Source organism: Marmota flaviventris, chromosome 2, assembly GCF_047511675.1.
Source record: "Marmota flaviventris isolate mMarFla1 chromosome 2, mMarFla1.hap1, whole genome shotgun sequence".
Lineage (NCBI taxonomy): Eukaryota > Metazoa > Chordata > Mammalia > Rodentia > Sciuridae > Marmota > Marmota flaviventris.
Genome location: NC_092499.1, coordinates 113,326,223 through 113,347,757, shown reverse-complemented (window position 1 = coordinate 113,347,757; position 21,535 = coordinate 113,326,223). Strand labels below are relative to the sequence as shown.

General features: G+C 38.9%; 1 protein-coding gene across 25 annotated transcripts in view; it reads right to left on the bottom strand.

The window, feature by feature from the left end:
- The window catches only part of Map2k5 (mitogen-activated protein kinase kinase 5), a 253,918-nt gene that overhangs the window by 210,197 nt on the left and 22,186 nt on the right, over nt 1-21,535 (bottom strand). For 24 of the 25 annotated variants that reach the window (XR_011706698.1, XR_011706699.1, XR_011706697.1 and 21 more), the window contains 3 exons: nt 11,139-11,208; nt 6,683-6,723; nt 5,695-5,762 (listed from right to left, as the gene is read on the bottom strand). Coding sequence is in view for 20 of the 25 variants with exons in the window: in XM_071608421.1 (XP_071464522.1) it covers nt 5,695-5,762; nt 6,683-6,723; nt 11,139-11,208 (179 nt within the window). In the remaining 5 variants the exon portion in view is untranslated. Of the gene's footprint in view, nt 1-5,694; nt 5,763-6,682; nt 6,724-11,138; nt 11,209-13,694; nt 13,759-21,535 lie in introns of those variants that run through there. The other variant, XM_071608423.1, reaches the window with a different exon arrangement.

Genomic DNA, 21,535 nt, shown 5'->3' with positions numbered 1-21,535 from the left:
GCTAGGCGAGCACTCTACCGCTGAGCTACAACCCCAGCCCTCAATGTTCTATTTGACATTAAAATCTTCCTAATTCTATTCTTAATTATGCACTCTAACCCTCTACCTATCTACCAGATTAACTCTCTCCCTGTGTGAGTCATTGGTGTAGTCATCTTTCTTCCTACCCCAAGATGGGGAGCTCCCTGAGAACACAGACCACGTCTCATTCTATCTATTCCATTCCCTCCTCATCCTCAAAGTGAGCTGGCACAAGCAAGATGTTCAGTAAATGGTGGTTGTTGCTCTGGTTGTTACTATATTTGGCAGTAGTTGTAGAAACACAGTAAAACATAAAGATCTTAAAAACATTAGAAAGCAAAAGGACTCAGGACCTAACACAAAATACACATGCATCATTTAGTATCTTCAATACATTACATTTGAGAAAATCTCAGACTTCAAGTTTTTCAATTGCCAAGTTATAACTATTCTTCTCTCTAAAGACTTCTTAAACTTCTGTGACCCAACACAGACCATGGAGCCTCAGTCCTCACTTTCATAGGTTTCAGAAGACATGTTCTCATTCTAGATGTTAATAATGTTCCCCCAAGTCTAAGAATCCATGTACTAAAGTGGCACTTAAGAGACTAAAGCCAAAACATATACCAAAAAGCAAACAACTGCATATAATCAGTCCAATTAACAAAATAACAACAGCAGGTCCCATTTACCAAATGATGACCAAAGCCCAGAATTGTGTTGAATGCTATTACTTATTATCCTAATTTAATCCTCACAATAACTACACCTTTGAGGATATAGATAGTATTCCTAATTTAAAGATGCAACTAATGTAGAGGCCTAGCTCAAAGTCAACCCCCCTCTCCCACCCACACATACAAAAAAAAAAAAAACCCTTTTATTCTGGGAAATATTTAAATACAAGTATTCCCATAAATGACTCCCAATTTGATAGTTTCAATTATTGTAAAAACACAAATAACCAAACAAAGCCTAGGTAATGTTTCTTCACAGATATTCAATTATGTCATAAACTTGAAATAATAACATTTTGATTCATTGCATTTACAAAATGCCTTTCATCCAAGAAACAAAATGTGATGCCTTAATACAGCTTCATCAATCTTGCTAACACCAGAGGTAGATAGATGGAAAGTTTAATCATCCTAATTTTACAAAAGAAAAAAGCCAAGTTGTTTAGGAAAAGCCTTGCCTTGGCAGTTGGGACTTGAATTCAGTAAATATGACCCAGCAACACCACATGAATTAGAAGGCTTAGTATAATAAACAGTTTAATAAACAACAATGAAAAGAACAATTCATGCTTTGAGAGCAACATAGGAAAACCCTGATTTCATTCAATATGCCAATATCTGGGTACCAACTTAGTCTGGTCAAAAAAATCACTGTGGGGCTGAGGCTGCATGTTTAGCATTATGAGGCCATGGGTTCAATTCCAACTGCCATCACCCTCCCCCCCGCAACCAAAAACATTTTGTATCCTGGAAATTACTTTGTGTATCACTTTATTTATGATTTCATTCATCTGTAAGGCCAGAGTGACTTGAGCTTTTAAAAAAATCACTTTTTAAAAAATCATTTTAAAATTTAAATGTCATACATTGTATCCTGGGCATGAAACTGAAGAGAGACACTGAGATATCCAAAGAATAAAAAGGTAAAGAATCAGAAAAGCAAATGAGTTGGGAGAATTAAATCCAGAGGTGACATTTAAAGGCAATGTAAGCACATAGTCATTCATCCACTCACTCCACCATGATTAATTATCTCCTATGTGCCACACATCATGCCAAGAATTGGGACTTCAATAATGGATATGCTATAGTCATAGTCCTTGGTACAGAAGCTGTTGGGAGGACAAAGGTGATTTTACTGCCATGGGCTCACTGATGCAGTAAAGGGAAGCATGGGGGATTATAGGAATCTATAGAAGGGGTATTTGGTGTAGACTGGGAGGTAGGTGGTAATCACAAACAGCTTTCAAAAGAAGAAAATTTGGTCCACTGACTAAGGTCAGCCAGATTGAAGGGGACAGAGGTTACAGAAACAAAAAAAAAAAATGGGGGGAACAAGAGAGGCAGAAACAGATGTGCAGGTCCACTGGTCAGAGGAAACTGATCCATTCAGGTACCTGGTGTTCATCAGCAAAGCTGGAGTGAACAGAGCATCTGGACCTATCGGGCCACTGCTCACCACCAGTGGCAGTCATGCTTCATTCTGAAAGCATGAAGAACAGTAAAGGACTTAAAAGTAGAGAATGATGGTTCACAGCTGGCCCTCAGTGCTATGGTTTGGACTTGGTTCATCCCACAAGAGTCCATGAGTTAGAGGCTTGGTCCTTAGTGAGACAGTGTTGGGGAGGTAGACCATTAAAAGGTGGGGCCTAGTGAGAGTTCTCAGGTCAACTGAGTGTGTGCCCTCAAAAGGGACTGTGGGACCAGGGTCTCTCTCTGGCTTCCTGTATCAAGATGTGATTATTCAGGCTGGGGCTGTAGCTCAGTGGCAGAGCGCTTGCCTAGAATGTGTGAGGCACTGGGTTTGAGTCTTAGCACCACATAAAAATACATAAAGAAAGGTATTGTGTCCATCTACAACTAAAAAAAGAAAATTTAAAAAAAAAAAAAGATGTGATTACTCACTCCTACATACCTCTAGCTCCTGCAATCAACTATGAGGTGACACAGCCAAGAAGAAATCCTTACGAGAGCTGTGCCATGTCATTGGGACTTGCAGCCTTCAAAATTGAACTAAATAAACTTTATAAAATTAGACTGCCTCAGCTATTTCATTATAGTGATGAAAAGCTAACTAATATAATTAGCAAAACCACTCTAGCTATGGGGTGAAGGACAGCCTGAGATGGGGTGGAGGACAGCCTGAGATGGGGCAAAGCTGGAAGTAAGGAGCCTCGGGAGGCTGTGTGGTGCTCTAGCCTGAAGCACCTGAGCCACAGCGGGGACACAGGCTAGCAGACAAATGCAGAGCTGCTCAGAAGGGAGGCCAGGGAGCAGTGAAGGATGACTGGCAGGTTATCCAGAGTCAGCAATGGGGCGAGAGAATTTACTGAGATTGAAAGTCTAGGACAAAAAGTGTATTTGTAGGAAAGACAACCGGAAAAACTATCACCTCCAAGAGGGAACGGCTACGTTTTGAAGTCTCAACTAGATTTTTACAAGTTTGTGCTGATGGGAGACATGTTCCAGCTCACAAAAACGAACCTTCTAAGAAGTAGCTAAATGAAAGCAGAAGGGGCTTCTTGGGCCAATGAAGTGGATTCCTGTCACAGGGATGTTCAGAACAGGTTGGATGGCTACCTGGTTAGGAGAGGGGCATGCATCAAAGCATGGCAGGAGTAGGTGGTGCTTCTCCTATTCCTCTGCACCACTGGCTGAGGATCTGACAGGGCCAGCCATGTCACACGGCTGCCAAAAACCCTCTACAGGCTCACAGAGCATGAGAGCAAAGGCTGAACACCACTGGCCTTCCAGGCCTTGCATGCCTGTCACCTGTCCACAGCCTTATCTCCTATCACTCCTGCAGCTCTCCCCCTCTGCTCGCCCTGGCCCAACCAATGCCCCTCCCTGTGCTCCAGCTGAACTGGTCTACTCACATATGTGCTGGGCTTCCTCCCCACTTTGGGGCCTTGCTTATGCTCTTCACTCTATCTGAAAAGCCCTTCTCTGCATGTTGACATACCTAGGTCCTTCTCACCCTTCAGTCTAGATGGAAACATCACTCTCCCCAGAAAGCCTTCCCTTGGTACCCAGTCTACATCTCAACACATCTCTGTCTAGTCTTCTCGCTCTTTGCATCTGCTTGTTCCCTGCACAACACTAACTACAAGGCGTAAATGTATGTATACTTTTGTTTTACCTATATACCCGTGAGATGGTGGACTCAGTGGATAAGGACCACACTGTGTTCCCAATGCATAGGACAGCACCTACTGAATAAAGAATTCAATACATACCCATTGGCTAGTTATCAACCTGAAGCATAGAATGTGGCCAACCTAGGGTGGCATATTAAAGTCACCTGTAGGACTTTTTCAAATAGCATTCTTTCCCTAACAAGAATCACTACTGAAGCAAATTATTATTACTATTTGTGAGGCTATCATCTCTCTCCTAAGTTAAAATGCCACAGATAAAAAGGCTGAGGAACACTAAGCTATCAGGTGGTCTCCGAACTTCTGTCCAACCCTATATTCTGTGAATACACATGATAATTTTTGAACAACCAAGCTAATTCTCACACTTGTTAAAATAAATGTGAGAAAACAGTAAAGTTATCCTGCTTCTCTGTCTTGCCATCTTTTCAATTCCATTTTGCTTGATGAAACCTGACTTAAAACAGTATGAACACTCTGTTCTAACTCAGGGCTCACAGTCAGTCTGTGGATAGCACCTTTCCTGAAAGCAGTGGTAACAATAAAATGCCTTGTCTTCTCAGAGCTGCATGAAGCCGGTGGCCCTCTGCCTCCATGCCTCAACTCTGCAGGGCCATGGCTCACAGGGCCAGCGTGCAGAAAGAAGCTGCAAAGCACCATTGGCAGGGCCTATCCCTCTGGGGAGAACTAAAACACCTGCCAGTGTCACCACAAGGCAGATGGTCCTCTGGGGAATCTCAAGCTAACTGTACTATAAGACGGAATAAACTGTTTAAGCTACATGTCACAGCAGGGAAGCTGGTGGTAGATACACTGACACCATAATGAAGTGATTTTGGAGGAAAGGACAGGTAAGTAAAGCAGCAGTCAGAAGAAGAAACTTAAATCACAGCAGTACACCCCCTGGGCCAGAGAATCCAGACTGGGTGAAGGGGTAGCAAGAGGCAGAGAAGGGAAAGCAGAAGCCTGATCACGCCTCAGCCAGGAAAGGGCTGTGTGCACTGGCTGAGGCCCCAGAACCAGGGTTTCCAGCTCAACGCTGGCTTTCCAGTCACCAAGGTGAAGCCACACATGTGCAGTAATCACCTTCAGGGTATCACCCTCCATTACAGCAATGTGATGTCTACTGGCTGAACAACTAAATGCACAACCAAAATTAAGCATATCACTCCTTCTGAGGCCCATGACGGTCTGGCAGTGAGTTCTCAGGCTTGTGAGAAGGATACTTTGAAAAGGCTTGCGTCTTACATCTGACCCAGTATGGGGCAATGTTAGTATGAATTCCCAAAAATGATCTTCCTGCTATACAGTTGTGATCTCCCGTAGGACCAAAGACATGACCAGTGAGCAACACAACTGGTCACATCAAATCTCACCACCTCTCCCTGCTTCTTTCTGATGAAGATGCCATTGATAACCATACTGCCAGAAGATGGGTAGGCAAGAAAAAATTAATAAGCATTATGCCATCTACAAATTAGACCTTCAAGACATGAAACAGGCACTGAATTTTCTGTATAATTTGGAGACTGACAGAAAATCATCCCACAAACCAAAAAAATTAATCATCTAACATGTCTAATTTCATCATCTTTCTATTTGAAGTCCTTTCTCTTTAGCCAATATGGAGCTAGGATTATCTGGCCAGACAAATTTCTTTCTGGCCACAGACACATTTTTGTTTTACAGGAAAGAGGTACCATCCCACAAGCCTCTTCCCCAGACTACCCCCAACTTCACAGATTATCATAGGTGGACATGCTTCAATTGCCCACTCTCACCTATTGCTTGGAAGTGAATCTGAGATTGCAGGGCTGGTGTGTTGAGAGGGTCCGGCCCGGGTGTTAACCTATAAGTAAAGAAAGAATCTTGATCAGTTTTGTGTTCTGGGGACACAGTTCTAATTAACCTATAATTTGCCACAAATTTCTCATTTCACTATGAAGGTTAATTAGCTTGTTGCTAGACAGACCCACGGTTGGAATCTATTCCATATATAGGTTACAGAACTGTACAGTCCATATATTACATAATCCTCTATTCCTACCATTATTCAAATACTTACACAGGGCTGCAAAAGGAGAGACAAAAAGAGGGAAAAATCAGTTCACCATCTAGAACACATTTAAAAATATATGCTCAAAGAAGTACAATGAAGACACATCCAGGGGTTAGTAGTGAACCAGCTGGTATCACCTCCCAGCTCTATAAGCATACACTGGAAACTGTTTCTTATTCACCAAAAAAAAAAAAAAAAAAATGAGGCCCAAGCAATTAATTATGAAACACTTGAGCCTAATAAAATAGCCAGCTTTTAGATGAGAAGCCTTCAGCAGAATTCCAAAATTCAAAATACACAGAACAATGAAAAGACATTAACTAGATATGTGTTTCTAGCATAAATATGTCAAGAGAAGGAGGTGTTCTGTGTGCAATATGCTTGAATGCTTAATCAATCACTGAAATGAAGCTTGTATTCTCACTCCAGTAAACCTTTGTAGAGACCAGTGTCCAGGATCATCTTCAAGAAACTGGCCAAGAAAACAATTCCAAATAATTAAAAACACAACACCAAAACCCCAATATCCAAATATATATACATGCTGAGCAAATACTACAGATGAATCCCCCTCCAACTCCCATTAAAAAAAAAAAAAAGAATCGCTTGTCAGAGCTTGAGAAAGTGCAGTTTTATTTGACATTTCAATAAGTGGAACACAGCATTACAAATCCATCTAACTTTACTGAAACAATTATTGAAATTCGTACCTTCAGGCCATGTATGTTCCGTTCCCCAGGAGGCTTGCAGGCTGAAACAGTAATTGACTAAATTGTAGAACACATCAGGGCCATTTACAAATTTGCTCAAAATGAATCGTTTAAAAAGAAATGAGGGTGACACCAAAATTAGCAGAGAGAAATGATTGAAAAGTGGCTTCCAAGACCCAAAGTGGGAATTATGAACCAGGGTTTTAACTTGCAGGAGTGAGCATTTATAAATGCAAAGAGCTTTCTGACACCACCTCATATAAATTCCAATTTCTGCTTAAAACATAAAAATCAAGTTAACTGAGCTAAAATGATTATATTCCTTTCATAATTCAAATTTCTGTAATCTTTCACTCTATTGTAGAGTAAATCTGCTATCACTTAGACTACTTTGAAAATAGCTAAGTTTTTTAAATTTTTGTTTTGTTTTTGGAAGGGGAGTAGGAGAGAATCTTTTAATGCCAAAAGATAGCTGGAGACTCTAAGATGGAATATTTAAGTTTGAACACTATTTTATACAGCCATAAACAGTTGGAAAATATAGATATATAATTAATTTTATTACATTTCTTGCAAGTCTTGACACCTGCTAATATTTAGGACTAAAAATTTAAAAATTAAAAAAATTTAAAAATTAAAATATTAATTTTCTGACACCATCTTGAGATAGAAGTTACCACTTTTCCAATGCTTCTTTATCAAATGTTAAAAACACATAAGCTTCCTGTCCATGCTATGAACTGCTTCCATTTGAAAACTAAGGAGCCCTATAAAGGGGCTGTCAATTTTGATTGATTGTTTGGGGAAGGATGAATTTGATTTTTTTTTTTTTTTGCTCCTTTCAATGTATATGTATTTTTCCTCTGTTTCTGACAACAAATAGAGCTTCTTAATAAGAAGATGTGGGTAATAATTACAAAGCTTGAGTTGCTTTCATTTTGTGTACTTCAAGTAAATTCAAATTTACTATCTTATTTTCCTAGAAAACAAGCTAAACCATAATAAAGGGTTTTTCTTATCTTTCTAAAATACATTCAAATTAAGACTCCAAATCTTCTTTCCTTAAAATGGAAATTAACTTTTTGAACAAAACAATAGTCATATACATTTGATGTACTTCCTAAGATAATACTTCAAAATATTTCCGCTGAAGTAACCAGAACATTTCATAAACTTCATTTAGTACAAGAAAGTGGCTGATGAAGGATGAGAGCCAGGCTTCAACTCTTAACTCTAACCTTAACGTTTGCTTTGCTTCTTCTCAATTGCTTTCCCCAATCTTTATGATTGAAAATCTAAGCAGCATTCAAAAAATCCAGGGAGGCAGAAGTTACTGTAATGCTAGTGAATACTCATACTTATTAATATATCTAACACATCTTTTAACTGTAGGAAAGAGTTGGTCATGAGCTGAAAATTACAATCCAAGGTAACTGGAACGAAGAGAGCATATTTCTAGAACAGAATCATTTTCTCCTGTCCTTCGAATTTGTTCAGTCTAAAGATTCTTTTTTTAAATTTTTCTCCTGGTTTTGGGGATTGAACCCAAGGGCACTCTAACACTGAGCTATATCTTCAGGCCTCTATTTTGCACTTTGAGAAAGGGTCTTGCTAAGTTGCTGAAGTTCTCAATAAGTTTAAGTCTGATCTTGAACTTGCAATCCCCTTGCCTTAGCCTCCTGAGTCACTGGGATTCCATGTGTGAGCCACCTCACCTTGTTAATTTCTTTTTAACTTGGGGCCTAATCACAAAATCTAAGATCTGAGGATCTCCAATGAACTAGTTAGACCCAGGTAATATGCCTAATATTTCTATGTTCTTGTTGTATACATTTCATAATCTCTCTCATCTACCTACATGTGACATGGCATAGACAGGTAGAAAAAAAGCAAAGAAAATAGTGTTATAATACAGCATACAAAAAATAAAGATGGGAAACTGGGTTTCAAGTTCTGAAACTTAATCTCTCCCTCTATGCTCTCATGTTTTGAAATCTCTCCATTTGACCTGGAGAGGCTATATTTAATTGTTTCTTACAGTCTAGTATGTTTTGTGCTGGAACTCCATGTGACACTAACATCTCACATTTTCTTCCTTTCAGTATCCTCTCCTTACATTATACTCTTCTCTCCACCTTTACACCAAACCCTCCGAACTACCCTCATGCATGCATAATAGTATTTTAATTGATGTGTCTTTCCACTTTAAGCAAATCATAGTTATAAAATTCTTACTCCAAGGGTGTGTTAACCACTTACAAGCTGTATAATTCTGAAGTTACTTAACATCTCTGAACCTCAACAATTCATCCATACACTAGAAACAATAATACCTAGGAGGTATGTATTATTCTCTGTGGGAGAAACAGAATTGACACATAGGGCAACATTAGTGCCTGAATAGAATAGATATCTAAAAATGGTTGTTACTACCACAGGAGGGGCACAATGGTATGAACAGTGAAACTGACAAGACTTCTCATAAGATGAAAGAAAACAAATTGAGCTTGAGAAGATTTCTGATGAAGAAAAGTAAATATTACAATGAAAAGAAAAACAGCTGAGTGTGGTGGCACATGCTGATAATCCCAGCACCTTAGAGGCTGAGGCAGGAAGATCACAAGGTCAAAGCCAACCTCAACAATCTAACAAAGCCCTAAGCAACTTAGCAAGACCCTGTCTCAAAATAAAAAAGAAAGCTGGGCACAGTGGTGCACGCCTGTAATCCCAGTGGCTTGGGAGGCTGAGGCAGGAGGATCGCAAGTTCAAAGTCAGCCTCAGCAACTGTGAAGCGCTAAGCAACTCGGGGAGACCCTGTCTCTAAATAAAATACAAAAAAGGCTGGGAATGTGGCTCAGTCCCTGAGTTCAATCCCATACCCCTAAATAAATAAATAAATAAATGGGGCTGGGGATGTGGCTCGGTGGTTAAGTACTCCTGGGTTCAGTCTCTAGTACCAAAAGAAAATGAAAGAAAAACAGAGCCTACAGCATTGGAACTATAATTCTCCAGGTTACTGTACTTAGTTTGCTATAACAGAGCTCTGAAGCAATTAATGGAAATTCCCAGTTTGTTGAAAAAAGCAAAACCCAGTCCTTGTTGAGAAACAATTTTGAAAGGTACCCAAATTCTCCACTAAGAATATTAAGAAATAATCCCCATCTTGTTAGTAGCCTAATACACAAAAATGGCAACATTTCTCTCTCTTTTCCTTGTTTTGGTATTAGTCTTCAAGTACAACAGAATTGAATTAATCATAATCATTGTTTCGGACATCATTGGTCTTAAATGGCCCAATTTTATTTACTTCCTTAGCACTTTAGTAAGTGACTAAAGTAAGACTTTAGTTTTACTTTAGTAAGACTACTAATAGTAAGTGACTACTAATAACAAAACAAGCACTCCTGATCCTGCTGCCCACACAAACACTGGCAGCACAGCGTTACCCTTGAACCCAGATCTTCTCAGGGACTGGCCATGCTAGCTGCCTTCAGAGACTTTATCACTGCAAATAGGAGCCTACTGGTTAATTGAGCCATTCAAACTTCAGAGAGTTACAGGTAATGAAAGTCTAGAACGTTTAATTGGAAAACTCATACCATGATTATTTGTACAGTATTAGTTAACGAAGGTAAGTTTAACTTTTAATTATTTCAATTAAGTTATTTCTAGAAGAGTTACTTAGAGAATTTCCTTATCTGTTCCATTAGTTAGAAAACATGGATTCCAAGTGGGGCAATGTATGACAGGTAAAAGACTTAATGGTTTATATAATTAAACTGCTCTTCTTCACAATTATTCAAATTTTGAGGGAACTTCATACACAGTTGAATGATCGTATCTGATACAAGGCTAGTGCTGACAAACCTAAAAGGGAATTATTTCTTTCAGGAGATTCACTGAGACTCACTCTCATCAGCTCTTATTTCTGGCAACTTGATAATACAATTTCCATTTGAGAAAATTTTCTGTTATTTAGAAAATACCTCCTCCCAAAACCAAGCACCAAACATTCCACCCACATTTTTCTCCTAATAAATAAACACAAATCACATCTGCACATCTTAGCTAGCACACTAGCCGAAGGCTTCTTCCTCAATAGCAGTTGTGGCCACCATTGTGAGCCACGATTTATAAATATCCAGAGTGAAAGTCATTCATTTGCCTTGGTTTAGAAACCATGCAGACCCCCAAAGAGTTCTTTAAGCGAATGTAAGTACGTACTTCAAAAACAAAAAACAATCTAGTTAGTTTAATTTACTCTAGTAAATTAGATATTTTATCTGCTATAACTATAATATAGCCTGCAATCCCCACGATAATGAATACTTCTTTTGTTTTTTCAAATTAAGAGCTAAACATCATGCTATGTGCATTTAAACCTTTGGAAAACATAACTGTTGATGAAACAGTTTACTGAAATAATCATTGTTGATTAGAATTTGTTCAACATTACCTCTTGGAAATATCTGCAGAGGCTCTATTAACTGTCCATTTACTTGCTGTTCCATTACTGTGGAATAATACTGCAAAGAGATTACAGAAAGAGATTACTCAGTAATGTATGAATACTGGAACAGACACTTAGGGGTTATTTAACTCATATTACTGTTGCAGTCTGTTGATATACACATATCAGCCTTGAGAATACTTTCCCCCTTTCTGTGTACTGAAATGACTACAGTGAATCTATTCAGGACCGAAAGTCCAGTACAGCGCTATCCACTAAACTGCCATTTTACCTTTACAAGTCTTAAGACTACATATTAGTTTTTGGTTTAAGAAATATTTTAATGAAATATATTTAAAATGACACAAAAAGCATTTTAATGGAAATTTCTCAAATTGCCTGTTGTCCTTTTCCCTTGGATTCTGGAAGGCAAAATGACAAAGTTTCACCTCTGGCTTTGATGTACTAGCTAGTTAATCAAACATTACGCATATTTGGGTGTAAAACCTACAGATAGTGAAAAATCTAAGTCACAGGGACTGTGGAACCATCAAGGAAGATATGACTCATCCAAAGAATAATAGGATTAATATGATAAAAGCGAGTCTAATTTCATAATGTGTTAGCTTTATAAACACTTTAGAATAAACCAAATTTCACTGTAATATTATGGTGCTAAGTAAACTCCAAATCCTTCATAAACACAAATCATTAAGTAGTTTATACTGGGCCTGATTCCCATTTCCTTGATATGCTAGTTGGTGCACACATGCCCACCTAACTCAGGGGTGGCTTCTGTGTTCTCACTTATCTTAATGCTGGACAAACAGCAAAATTATGTTCTCAGTGGAAAAATAGCAACGATGAAAACCACTGATTTTGTGCTTTGAGAGGCTGTAAAAAGAACTCCTCTTTCATCCTTGCTATTTCTATACTTAAAACATATTATTTGCACAACTTCAAGAAACATATTCCTTGATTGTCATCCTTTGCTGACATTCTAAAAAAGTTTCCATTTAGAAGACATACATAGGGCTGAGGATATAGCTCGGATGGTAAAGTGCTTGTCTCGCACACATGAGGCCCTGGGTTCGATCCCCAGCATCACACACACAAAAAAGAAGAAGATATATATATATATATATATATATATATATATATATATATATATATATATATATATATATCTCCTTATTTCTTTTATGAACATTAAAATTATTACAAGACCAAGGTTTTTTTCCTTAGGAATAAAGGAGAGTCATAAAATTCTACATCATCTTGGGAATATTATAAGTTAATAAGCCTATGCCTTTTGCCACAGCAACAAATAAGGTAAGGGTGGGTTTTTTTATATCTGTGGACTGATATGAGTGTCCCCTGCTCTGCAAGGCTTTCAAACCGTAAAGGAATGTGATCCTTTCCTTCTATGGGACTAAAAATTTACACACCTACAGCGTAAAGACATGCAACACGTTCTACGAATAGAACTAAGGCAATGTCTTTCAGGAGACTCTGTTCATCAAAACCACAGAAATACAGCACTCGCCATTACTCAAATAGTGATGACAAGTAAGTGAAATATCAATCATGTTGGCTGTCAACCTTTTGGGACAGCAATAACTGTTAACAAGTAGTCTGGAAAAATTGTCCGAAAATGACTTGTCCTCGGCACATAAGTATTTGAGGTTTCCATGGAAAATTAAGATGCCAGTGGCTATTTGGAACATTGCTCAGGTATTCTTTTTAATGGGAAATTTGCCGGTTATTGATCCACAGCATGTACCCCCTTGCTTCTGGAAGGCTGCAAGCAACTTTCCAATCAGTAGCTGTCAAAAAAATTACTGCCTTTTTATACTGATACAAGACAACAGCAGTGGTGGTGTTCTCCTATTGTTAATGCTCTTCTTTAATTAACTGCTATGTACAATAGGTTAGTAATTCCAGTTACTATTTCATCACCATCCTAGAAATAAAAAAAAAATCAAATATCCTTATGCTTTATCTAACAAATTAATTATAGACTTGTCTGAAACTGGTGCTTGGGGTCAAGTTTGAAAACAAATAACCTCAAAAGTAAAGGGTCAGAATAGGTGCAATGCATTTTTTTCCTACTATAAAACCTTGCATGCATGAAATTGACCTGTTTTCCAGCTTTATTTATTTATCTCACAAAACAAATAAATAAAAATGGTTTCCTTTCATTTTAGGTATGTGCAGACCCAACTAGCAAATAACATATACTTTTATAGCCATTGTGAGAAGTATTAAGCAATCTATGATTAACATAATCTTTGTAATATGATTTGTAGTATGATTAACCTTATCATAGTTATGATATATGCTACTTACCAATTTACCTAGAGCAGTTAGTTCCCCCCCCCCCTTCTTTCTTACAACCTTTCCAAATCCAAGTCTATTTCCTTCCTCCTGCTGACATATTGGGTTAGTCTGTGTTTGAATGAATGAGGAATCTTGCATTCCACAGAGCAAATTCACTATAAAGGACACACCATGAAGTATGGCAACCAAACCCACAGTGTGGACTCACTGCACACAGCTGACCTCTGACAGGCAGGTCTGATGAGGGACAGGTGAACACCAAGAAGGTACCAGGCCTCAGAGCTCAGGCCACTGCAGATGCAGCGTTCCCTATGGAACAAGGATAAAATGTGGCACATGCGTGGTACATTTCAGCATACAGCAGTCCCACCAGACTACAAGTCCTTGCTGCCCAGTAAGATGAGCAAGGCACTTGGCGGAGTGAGAGGGCTCACTCCCAGTGGTCAGCACTAGCTGAATCCTAGCACATGATCCCAGAGAAGCAACAGCTATAAGTGAAGATGAGGTCTACCCAGAGGACTGCTGTAAGACTCACATGAGAACAAAAGACATCAACTAATAAACTGCAAAGCGAGCCATTTTCAGATCTTGATTCTCTCTCCATGTCTTTTTAGTATACTCTTTAAGGGGATTCTCTCCAATTTGATTTTAAATAGTGATAAGAATAATCAGTGATGACAAAGGCAAGGCTTCTACTAACCAGAAACAAAAGAGAAAACAAACATAACAAAAAAACAAAACCCTTAAAACTTATACACCAAGATACATGACTTGAACAGAAAAGTGACAAAACGACCAGCAACAGTAACAAGGCCACAACTTACAAACAACTTCTTTATCTTAACCTCTATAATCCTGCCTTGGTTTTTATTACCCCAAGACAAAGCTCTGCACACAGTAGGTGCTCAATAAATATTTACTGATTGAAATAGGGTTAAATCCTGATTTTGTCACTCATTAACTTGTGTAACCTTCTGCAGTCATTTAACCTTACTGAACAAACTTAGTTTTCTTCAAATGAGCATAAAAATATCTACCCTGTCACAAAGAATTATTATGTGACTCAAAAATTAAACTGAAAGTAATAGAATTAAAAGGCACGTTAAACCATAATGAAATATTAGTTAGAAATGAAAAAGTGAACCTCTAACAGTGAAGCAATATTAAGCACAGTACTTTCCATCTTAGACCTGTTGTAGCATTCAAAAATGCAAACATATGTGTAGAAAGTACAGAATGTTGTGCTCAAACTGAATATATGAGCAGCAGTTCTAAAATGTGTCTTCTGCTACTATGCCTTGCATAATCTGTCACATGCAGTAATTGCAGCAATAATCAATAAGCTAACTGGGTAAAAGATTAATCAGTTTTGCAGTTGCTAATGGAATCTCCAGTACCAGGCTCATATTAGTTTCAGAGTCCCTCTGAGATGTTCTTCAAAATCCTTAAGCAATTTTAATAAGGATGTGACAAAGTTTAGCATAGTTATCCAAAAATCTAATTAATTTCAAACAGAAGGCCAGATTCAACAAGGGGATAACAAGAACAATTTTTGGCTTTGTTTTTGTTTGAGAGTTTATCAGACAGTGTTCCTATTTGTTATGAACCTAATTCTAATTATAACAGTACAATTCAATCAATAATTAAATTTTTTTTTCTTCATGGAAATCTGCTGCATAAAAAACTTGAGTTCCAAAACAACACAGTTTAATTTTACGAGGCATAAGTTCTTTATTAAGAAAGAAGAGGGCTGGGGACATGGCTCAGTGGTAGAGTGCTAGCCTCGCATGCTGAGGCCTGGATTCCAAACCCGACACTGCAAAGAGATGAAGGCAGAGATAAAACAACTCTCACCCACTGAACAGCTGTGTGTTAGGCTCAGCACTTCATACTTATGTTCATCCATTCAATCTGTCACACCCCTGTGCATTCTAGGAGTACCATCTCCTCCACTTAACAGATAAAACAAAAGGTTTACCAATAAATAAAGAAAAATGCTCTCAGCAAACAAAATACATGTTTACTATTTGAGAGTTAAAAAATAGGTAATTTCCTATTTCTCATTCCTCAAACATTGAACTAAATAAATGGGACTGCTAGGTAGGCTGCTGACTTTGTCACTTGTGCCCTGTGTGGGTTCAGCCCTGTGCCCTGGCTGGGGACACAGCACAAAGCCATCTGCACAGATGGTGACATCCCACTGTCGTTGGTGCCCCCAGCCTTCCACACACCTCTCCAACCACTGCTCTCAGCTTCCTGTGAGTGGCCCTCTGCCCAGCTCTCCTTTAAGTGCAAAGCTCCCCATGGTCCTTCACCAACCTTTTCTTCTCATTACATACTCTCCTTGAGTTACTTCCGCCACTTCAAAGGTTTCAATTACCAAAGAGTCATTGAGACTAATTAGGAGCTGATGAATCACAAATCTTTATTTCCAGCCCAGATTTCTCTCCTAAGATTTGGAACATACCCCCTTGGTTGTCTTGAGCCTCCTCCAAAGCAACAGATCCCAAATTAAATTCCCTGCCTTCCCCTCCCCTCCCTCGACCCTAAGGGGTCTTCTGCTGACTGGGTTTGCTATATAAGCCCAGTTTTCCAAACCATAAATCAAAGTAATTCAGATCATCTCTTTCCTTGTCTCCACATTCCATCACCAGGCTTATTAACATCACATCCTCCCCACTTCCCAAATCTATTACCTTCTCAACAGTCCTGTGGCCACCACAGTCTTTCACATAAAACAGCCCCCTAAATAGCTTCTGTGCTTCAAATTTACTCCCCCAAGCCACCTTCTAGAGAAAAGGAATGTGGCCCTGTCATTTCCCGTACCCTCAAGCTAAGGCCCTCCAAGATCTGACCCACCTCCCTCCCCACCATCCAAACAGACTGAATCTTGTAGGCAGCTCCAGACATCCAATACTGCTAAGCCTTCAAGCATACTGTTCCCTGTGACAGGAGCACTCTTCCTAGTTGAGAAGCCTCCTCTGTCCCCAAAGCTAGATTAGGTGGGCCTTTGTGCTCACAGAGCACCTACTGCCTAAGCATACCGCATCATTTATCACTCTGCCTGATAATGATGAGTTTTCTAGTCCCCTCATACTGGTCTCCATTTTCTCTCTGCGACTCTCCCAACAACCCTGAGGAGGACACAAACTATGTGCTCCCAGTGCCCCACCACCCAGCAGAGCGCTTGGCGGAGTGCCGCCATCTAGTGAACACTGCTCTTAGGAAACCGGCTATACACAGGTGAGTGAGCAAATCAGCAAGCAAGTGAGCTCAAGCCCAGGCCTCAGTTTACTAGTCATGTGGACCTAGAGAAAGGCACAGAGTTGTGCCTCAGTATCCTCAGTTATAAAAATGGGAAGAACACCCACCTTGTTCACCTTATAAAGGTACAAAGAAGGTCAAAATTAAAAGAGCTTATAAATGGGATGCCTTCTTACAAAAGTCCTTGAAACAGGGCACAGTGCCCTGAATCTCCCATCTCCAAGCAGGAGCACCTAGAAGCAAAGTGTTCATGATGACAGGGGGATGTGGAAACCACTAAACGAGATCACTGGAAATGTTTGGACCAAGTATAGAGGTAATTTTAACTAACTGGCTTACTGAGGTTGAGTCTGTATCCCCTACCTTGTCCATAATCACTACAGTATTATGAATAATAAAATACAGTAGTGGGGTATCAAGAGGAAGACTGCCTGTTTCTCTTTTGGAAACTCGTCAAGAGCAGGGACCTTGTCTTGTATATTTTATTATCTCACAAGGCAGAGGTATTAACCTGGGATCTATATGGGCTTTAGGAGATCCTAAAAGCTCAGACTGTATGTGTGATGTTGCCTTATGTGGATTTTCTTGGAAAAGATTAAAGAAGTTCCCTCAGATTTTCAAAAAGGACGTGTCTCCAAAACCTTTGGAGACCACTGCTGTCGAGTGCCCAGCATGCAGCAGGTGCTGCACAGGCCTTCCCAGGGAGGAAGTGTGCAGACAGCAACTGATCTCACTGGCCAACCTTTGAACTCACTCACGAAGGACTCATCAGGCCCCGTTAGTGTTCTTCCCTACATTCATAAGGGGACAAGTTCCTAAATTTCTCCTTAACACATCTTCTAACAGACAACATAATTGGTGGAGTGTTTTCATTGATGAGGAATACACACGCTGGATTCTTCCCACTAATGATAAAATTTTCAAATTCCTCTTTTGTCAATACTGCAAGCATACCCCATTATATGTAGCTCAGTCAGTAATTACAGCAATAATCAATAAACTAACCAACTATTTGCAGTCCATAGTTAATTTATTAGTTTCCCAGTGAAGAATCCAACAATGTTAACTCTGTCAAACGGGCCACAAATTTTCGATTACGACACTCCTTAGACATGTCATCAGCTATGCCTTCTCTCAATCACTTCTTATGCTTTACAGTAAGAGGCTTTTCCTCTGTGATGCTGACCTCTCACAAAACACATAACTGCCCCAGTGGTCAAAAATACATGAAGCCAATCTAATTTGCACACCGAATCAGTGGTTACATTTCCTCACCTGGCTTCAGGTCTCCCAGTTCCCTAATAATTACTGTCCTGCCTCCGGGAGACGACAGTGTGCACAGCTCTTCTTTAACTGACTCCAGACCAAGGGCCCACATGTGGCCATGGACTGAATACATGATGAGAAGGAATATCACAAAGAATGTCTTCCAGTGAAAAGGTCAACAAGGAATAACTCTGGGGCCTGTTGTATAATCTACTGTTACTGGATAAATATATTTATTAATGATTTAAAGTGAAAATGACAGCAAGTTGGCCAAGTTTAATGACAACACTATTTGTTTCAGATAGTAAAACCATAAAGGACTTTTGGGAGCTCCAGATGGTCTTAATAGAAGTTGGGCAGCCAACAGCAGATGAAATTCAACTTGGCTAAGTTTAAGGTAATATGCATTGGCAGTAGGAGTTTAAATTTGTATACAGCAATGGATCCAGAACTTCTGGGATCCTCTCCCGATGAGGCTTGCTGAAGCTTTCCAGGGTCCTCATCATGGTTAACCTGAGGCAATGTCTACACTGACCTTTCACCTAATTTCTAGGCTGCTGGGATTCTACAATTCTTCTAATGTTGATGTTTAAACAGTAGCTTCAGGGAACCTGCCACTTAAATAAAGCAGGACCATGAGGCCAGAGAGACAGCAGACAGAGCAGGACTTTCCTTTATAAACAGGCTGCACTGAGCCCTTCACAGAGATGGAGCTAAACTGAGAGCAGAGCCAAAGATGACAAAATACTGGTGGTTCAAAGCTCCTGTTCCAGTAGTCCGGAGTGTCCTGATGCATGAAGGCTGGGACGTGACTATGCTTTTCCTTTGCTTCCAAAAGCTGCCTAATAAATCACTTGTTAAGGCAAATCTGAGTATGCTTCTGCACCACACCACCAAACATGCTCCAACATATTTCACAATGGGAGCTAAAGATGGGGATGCTGCCTTTTTATCACTATTCCAAAGGTATCCAAGGCTCCCGAAAGACACAGAGAAGAAGATTAAAATATCTGCCTCTGAAAACAAGGATAAGAAAACAAAACAAAACTTAACTTATGGCTTGGTACATGCTGTTATTTGAGTAAATAAACTGAATAATTTTCAAACAGATTCTTTGCTTCAGTTTCCCTTTCTTGCTCTTTTGATCATTTGTCTGCCCTGCCTGAGGAATACACTGTATCATCAGCTGTTCAGGTGTATTCATGAAATTAGGGACTCACCACTCACTGAAGGCCGAGCTGATTTTGTTACCTCACAGTAAGTTCAAATATGGCCCTATTTAATATGGGGTAGACATAAAAGCACCATGTAAAAAACGAGAGTCCAACCTTTTAGCTCTTTGAAGAAGACCCTAGGGTTGTTAAACATTCAGCTCCTAAATGGGCAACAAATTTTGTGGTAAAACTCAGCCCTGTCAGTAAGAACAAGATTTGTAAAACTTCAGAAGCCCGTAGACTATTTTTGGCATTCTTGTTTAAATTTGGGTGCACTGGCATTCTAGTAAAAAGCATATTTCTTACCACAAGGAAAAAAAGGGAGCATTTGCAAAGCTTCTTCAGTGAAACTTTAGTAGATACCAAAACAAAAACCTGACTTAAAATAGGCAGCTTGAAGACGCTGGGAACATGTGCCCAGGTCTCCTGTTAACTAGCCAAGTGGCCTCCAACCCACCTCTGAATCTGATCTCAGTTGCACTCAATGTACTTTAAAATCAAAGAGGTAGACAGGACCTTTAAGGTTCCCTTCCAACTCTACCTGAGTAACTGCTTGATTTTAGAGGCAATCTCCAAGTTATGCATACTAGGAAAAAGCTAATCACAGCCCTATTTACAAGATGCTCCACAGGTCACAACTACTTTCCCCTTGTGGTACCCAGGGTCTAACAAGGTACTCTATGGTCAAGTATACCAAAGGGAATACTTACACTTCATTAAAACACAAGGTCTCTGCCATAATGGGAAACATTACAGTAAAACTCATCCCATACTCTCTGGCAATGTGGGAAAATAGTATAAACAGAGAATGGGCAAAATGAAGAAAATTATTCTTATTAATACTATGCTCCATTCATACAGGCCTCTCAGCATCCACAGAATCAGTGCAAAAACAAGCCCTTACTAGACACAGGATTTAGCAGAAACAAATGTGAATATATCTATCAAAGCAAGATGCTGAATTCTTCAATGAATGATCACCCACAAAAGGAGGTCAGCATTAAAATAACCCCCTCCTAGAAGTGGGCCTCAATAGCACTACCAGACAACAAAAGTGAACTGCTAGGAGAAAAGCAGCATACCATTTTCAATGTTTCTAGAAAATGAGAGGGGGAATAAGCACAACAACAACAAAATTTAAACTACATTAAAGGAATATTTAACAGGGTCCTTTAAATAATTAGCAACGATCAGGTATTTAGTTTTCAGAATATGTAGATTGTGCGTATTTTTTTTCTAATAAAGCATTTCAAATTCTAATTAAAAAAATACTTTATGGAGGAATTAAAAAGATACAATGGTGTCAGAGGAAAAGCCAGGATCCCAGAAGTGGAATATTCTAACAACATAACTTACAAGAAACTACGCTATAAAAACAGATTGTTGATTAACACAAACTCATAACAAAATGCAGAGAGCTCTCACAATGGCACTGCAATAACACTTGGCTGCTGAATTCTTTCAATACATTAAATATCTCTTTGGAGACCAAATTACTTTACATTTTCTTAAAAGACAATTTATTATAGCTTTGTTTTCTTCTTATTATCTCTTAAAAATATATCGAATGAAGTAAAGAATACAACTTGTAAATAACTTACATAAAATGGTACTAATGTGTGACAACTGACTTCAGTTTAATATGTAGGTTATTATTTAACAGTGCACAACAACCTATTGTCATGACAAATCCTTACTACTACAATATTCCACATGTCACATGTATCAAAAACCACTGTATGCCATTATTATAGAACTCATAAAATTAACAGCCTCAGGCAGCTAGCGATTTAAATAATTGATAAGTTTTCAATTAAAAAGGCAACATTTTCAAGTCTAATACAAAAATCTATTTAAATTACTGATAAAAACTTACACTTGTGTTGGCCCAAAGACAGAAAATGCTTACATCTGAGGGGGACGTAATTTAGCAAGTTTTAACTCAGATGTTGCAATTTTTTTCCCCAATTCTTATACAGAGATCTAGGCTGTGTATTCACTTAACCTTTGTAATCAAAGGAAAAGAATGATTAGAGGACTAATGGTAAAAATGTCCCTACTTTTGCTTTTCCTCATATGGCTTTTAAATAAATACTAAGGTGACCACAATTGAATACCATATGAAAATCTAAGCTGCTTCATTTTTTCACAATAAAAAGATGGTCCTCCATCAGTATCTTCCCTATGCCACTATACCAAATCCTGCAATCAAACTTGCTCAGAGCCAAACTGAAGCAAAAAAACAAAGACCAATGCAAAATTTTAATAACAGGTTAATAATCATGAGGCCCTCTCATCAAAATCTACTGTAAAATTAGA